Source organism: Eurypyga helias, unplaced genomic scaffold (assembly GCF_000690775.1).
Source record: "Eurypyga helias isolate BGI_N326 unplaced genomic scaffold, ASM69077v1 scaffold13478, whole genome shotgun sequence".
Taxonomy (NCBI): Eukaryota; Metazoa; Chordata; class Aves; order Eurypygiformes; family Eurypygidae; genus Eurypyga; species Eurypyga helias.
Window position 1 is genome coordinate 126721 of NW_010267629.1, and position 4388 is coordinate 131108.

The following is a 4388-nucleotide window of genomic DNA, read 5'->3' on the forward strand; positions in this document are numbered from 1 at the left end:
GACTTCCATTTTTATTTAGGACGCTAGTATTTCTTTAGAAACAAATATTGTATTTTTAAACTGATTTTTATCTCTTACACTTTCTACTTTTTCTTACGGTTAATTCCTTTTATGGGAGACTAGAAATTAAAGAAAAAAGAAAAGCATGGCAAATCTGGGGAACGGGGTAATTTTCTGCTCTTATTTTTTTCCCAGAAGGGAACCAGTGAAAAAGAAACAAACTGAAAAAGAAAACATTTATAGTCAACCAATTACTGTTTAACGAACTGCAGGCTGGAGCCCAGCGGAGGCCGGGTGGGGGTAAGGCACCGCGGTTGTGCTGCATTTCAGTTACGGGCTTCGTGGTGGTGGTGACTGCAGCCTGCGCCTCACTCCCCCTCCTGCCTCTGTTACACAACATTTGTTGAAAGCACATTTGATGGTAATGAAGTTTCTATTAACTATGATTAAGTTTCACAACGCACCTGAAGATAATTTAAGATGTGCAGGAGCAGAAAATGAAACATTTGGTTTAGTACATTAGGAAATGTAATTGATTAAATTATCTCATTTACCGTGAGTGCTTTCCGGGAGCTACGCAGGGCGATGTTTCCCCCCGCCACTAGAGTTTGCTAGGAGACTGGAAAGGTTTTTCCAGCTTCCCGGCCTCCCCCAGTTTTCCATCACCCGCTGCTGGAGCACCGTAGCAACCTGTGGGCCGTCTCTTCACGCAGCTGGGCTTCGAGAAGAGGATCAGGAGGCAGAGAATCATGCGCGAGGCGGTTTAGTAGAACAGGTTGTTTCTCAACTACCTTCATAATTAACTTTGATTTTGCATCAGCGCTGATTCACGCAGCCTGGAACGAGGCGCCCGTTTCGCACAGCAACAGGCTGGGTTGTGCGTTTGTAACCCCACAGCTCAGAGACCCGTTAGCTCTCCCAGGTATTGTACACGCTGAAATCAATCCCAATAAAGTCACTTCTTTACTAAGTCGGGAAATAAAGGAACGTGAGTGATGTTCTTCCGAGAATCTGTAATTAAATGGGAACTGCGCAGGCAAACAAACGAATCCACATCAACGGCCCGGGCTGCGTGATGACACAGCAACGGTGCGCACCCGCTCCAGAGACGGAGCCGCTGAGACAAAGACAAGACAAAATTAAAAAGGCTTCAGCGGCCACGGCAACCACGGCACGCTGTTGAGCTACCTAAATGAGATCCTGTGGATTGTTAGGAATACTAACTGGGAATGGAGAGACATTCTCCCTGCGCATTCGGAACCATTTCATGGGTGGAGCTGGGTGGCTCTCGTGGCCAAACGACTTCTGAAGAGCCAAACGCCCCTCCCTCAGCGGGAGCTGCAGCCACCTTGGAGTAACTGCTCCTCTCCACTCACTACTTCCACGGCATCGCGTTGTTGCTGCAGCTTGGTTACGCCCCTGCTGACACTGCAGCGTGCAGCACGCGAGCGCAGAGGAAGCACAGTTCAGGTTAGGCTTTCCGCATGTTTTCCACATGACCTGGGGCCCAAGTTCCATCAAATTTCAAATCGCCTCCACACCCTATGCCCCTACATCCCGGAGGAACACGCAGACCGAAAGCCCATGCACTGTGTGTTGCGCAACAGAAGCATCTCCCTTCAACGCCGACGTAAACAATCCCGTGTGTGACTTCTCGGTACAGGTGGAGCCTGGTTTTAAGTCCTTTAAAAAAATTAAGCCAAAAATGTGTTTATAAAGCTATTTGTCAAAATTCAAAGACTTTGTTGAAAATTAAGCAAAAATCCTCAAAACCGTGTGTACGGTTTAGGAAAGAAAAAAGCAATGTTTTCACTTTAACACAGATGGGCCTCGTGGAAAACCTGCTTTTGATGAAGTTGGGACTTTTGTCTAAACTAAAATTCCATGAAATCAGCGGGTGACTAAGGAATAGGGAGTGGGGGAGCGAAGTCCCCAGAGCAGCATATAAACGACACCCGCCCACTCTTCCCAGGGTGAAGCACGGAAACACCTCTGGCCAGCTGACAAGTGAACACGAGCAGGCAGAGCCAGCAGTGGAACCGGATTTGAACCAAGAAAGCCAAACCCCTACATTAACTTCTTTTTTTTCTCTCTGCAAGTCCTCAAGAGATCGATTCCGAGGTAAGCGTCCCTCTGAAGGGCTCCCAGTCAGGCCCAAATTGCTAAAGAGCGGTCACTTTTCTATTTTTAGCCTGAAACCTAGGATCACAAAGTGGCTAAGACGATGCTTTCAGCAGGCAGGAAAGCCTTTCAGATAACCTTCAGTTTTATTTAGCTCCTAAACAAATAAACCAGAATGGCAGAGAAGATGAGAAAAATCATATTTACAAGAGAAAAAAAAATAACTTACTTTGGGATTTTATTTCATGAAGAGGTTTTTTATCTGAGAGAGAGAGAGAGAGAAAGTTGCACTTAATAAATTTGCATGGAGCATGTCTATTTTCTGTATCGCTGCTGTCTAGCTCTATAAAAGGAACATTTTCTCCTTGTTTGCTGACAATATGAATATTTTATGTTGTCCATATTTTTCCCTTCATCTTTTTTTTTTTTTCCCCCCTAAATCTCTTTCAGGACATTTCTTTGCAGTAATTTCTCACTTGGTTAATTCAAGTATTTGTTTGCTTTGCTGGATGCTTTTATTTAGAATATTACACATCTCAGCAACAAGGAAGCTCACTACTTTGAAGCGGATCACTTGGCAAAGAAAGTCAGTTAAGAATTAATTATTTCTTTGGATGTTTGATCTATGGAAAGGTTGGCGATGGACAGTTTATAAAGCAGGAAAATGTACAGCATGTTCCCATTTATGTACCTAAATATTCACCGCTCGTGACATCTATATGTGTATATAAAGAACATCCAGAATCCATGTACAACCATACATGTGCAAATATATTACAAAACACGTTTTCTACAGCAGTGCATCTCTCAAAACCAAGGCTTCTCTGTCTCCCTTGTAGTAAGCAACTGAGTTGTCCTTCATCACCGAATACCTGAAAAAGTGACCTTGGGAAGGGAGGAGACTGGCAGCCAAGTGACCCAGCAGGCACACCAGCCCAGCGCGGCAGCCGGAGGGAACGAGAGACCCTGCTGACGGGCTCCCGGTCTGCGGGGGGCTGCCGGGACTCTCTGGTCTCTGCACACACAGCCTCGTGATCAGTTCCACCACCCCTGGGGTTTCTGGGCAGCCTGCCTGCCTTAAGTGACTACTCCCATGCCTTTTGTGGAAGGGTTGTCTGAAGCAAACAACGAAACTCAACGTACAAGGAAACTGCAAAGAAATTCCCACTGAGTTACTCCCTGGTTTATCTTTTGGATTCCTTTTTGCATGACGGATCTGGCAGGGGTTACACCTCTAGAGGTGGGCTATCAGCCCAGTCACCGGTACCGCGATCCACACCGGGGAACGGCGCTCGTAGTGGCAACCACGTCAAGGAACAACGCGTCCAGCTCTGCTCTGCGGTAACGCCTTCACTGTCAGTGACACCAACCCGTTTGATAGTACTTAACCAACAAGATTCCTGGGCTTCGGCTTTGCCAAACAGCCAGGGGCGCGTGCAGGTTCTTGGTGGGGTTGTTCTGATGTTGCTAGCACACGATGTACCTAGACACCAAAGGAGCAGTGCAACGGAAACAAACGTTTTCCTGCTGCCAACAGTGCTGTCTGCAGAAACTGCAGCAGCTCTGCCACGCCTTTCTCATGGAAACTGGTGGGATTGCTGGCTCCAGAAGCCTCTTGGCAATATTCGGTATCACGGCTGGTTGAAAAATGGAAACCAAAATTATTTGTGATTTATGATGCATTAGTAAAAACATGTTGGTACTTCATCTGCTTAGGGGCTACTTGTTTGTTTCTTTTTTGTGCACGGGGGAAAAAAAAATCAATAGGTTTTGAAGTTATAAAAAAACAACATTAAAGCAGATGGATAAAAGTAAAATAAAAAACTCTACAAAACCCTCTTGAAAGAGCAAAGAAAACACCTTCACCCCTGCAAGACAGAGAAATCCACCATGGAAACGGGTAATACCGAGAGTACTGGTAGGAAATAAACAACAAAAGACCAAATATGCAAGAAAATAGCAAATTATTAGGACTCTCCTCAGTGCAGGTGACCTGTGCGTTCAGACAGTCCCTCCCGCTCGCCCAGTCTGGCAGGCCTGGTGAGCTTTCACATACACCCGACCTACAAATAATTCTGCCTTCTGCTGCATACGAGTTTTACCTACCCAATCGTTACAAGCCCAAGACGAAATTCCCTGGCAGGAAAGCACTTTCAGTTGCTCCCGAGTTAAGGGCTGGACGATCTGGATCCACCCAGAAAATCCAGACCCAAAGCAAGAAGAGGGATGCTCGCTCCTGCGAGCGAAAGAGCGTCGCGCCCGCGTGG

General features: G+C 46.3%; 1 protein-coding gene across 1 annotated transcript in view; it reads right to left on the reverse strand.

Moving 5' to 3' along the window:
* UNC5D (unc-5 homolog D (C. elegans)) overlaps positions 1–2383 on the reverse strand; it is a gene marked incomplete at its 5' end in the record, with an annotated part of 33976 nt that extends 31593 nt beyond the window's left edge. The window contains one exon of the mRNA XM_010157498.1: positions 2351–2383. Within this exon, the coding sequence (XP_010155800.1) occupies positions 2351–2383 (33 nt within the window). The remainder of the gene's footprint in view (positions 1–2350) is intronic.
* Between the last annotated feature and the right edge of the window lie 2005 nt (positions 2384–4388).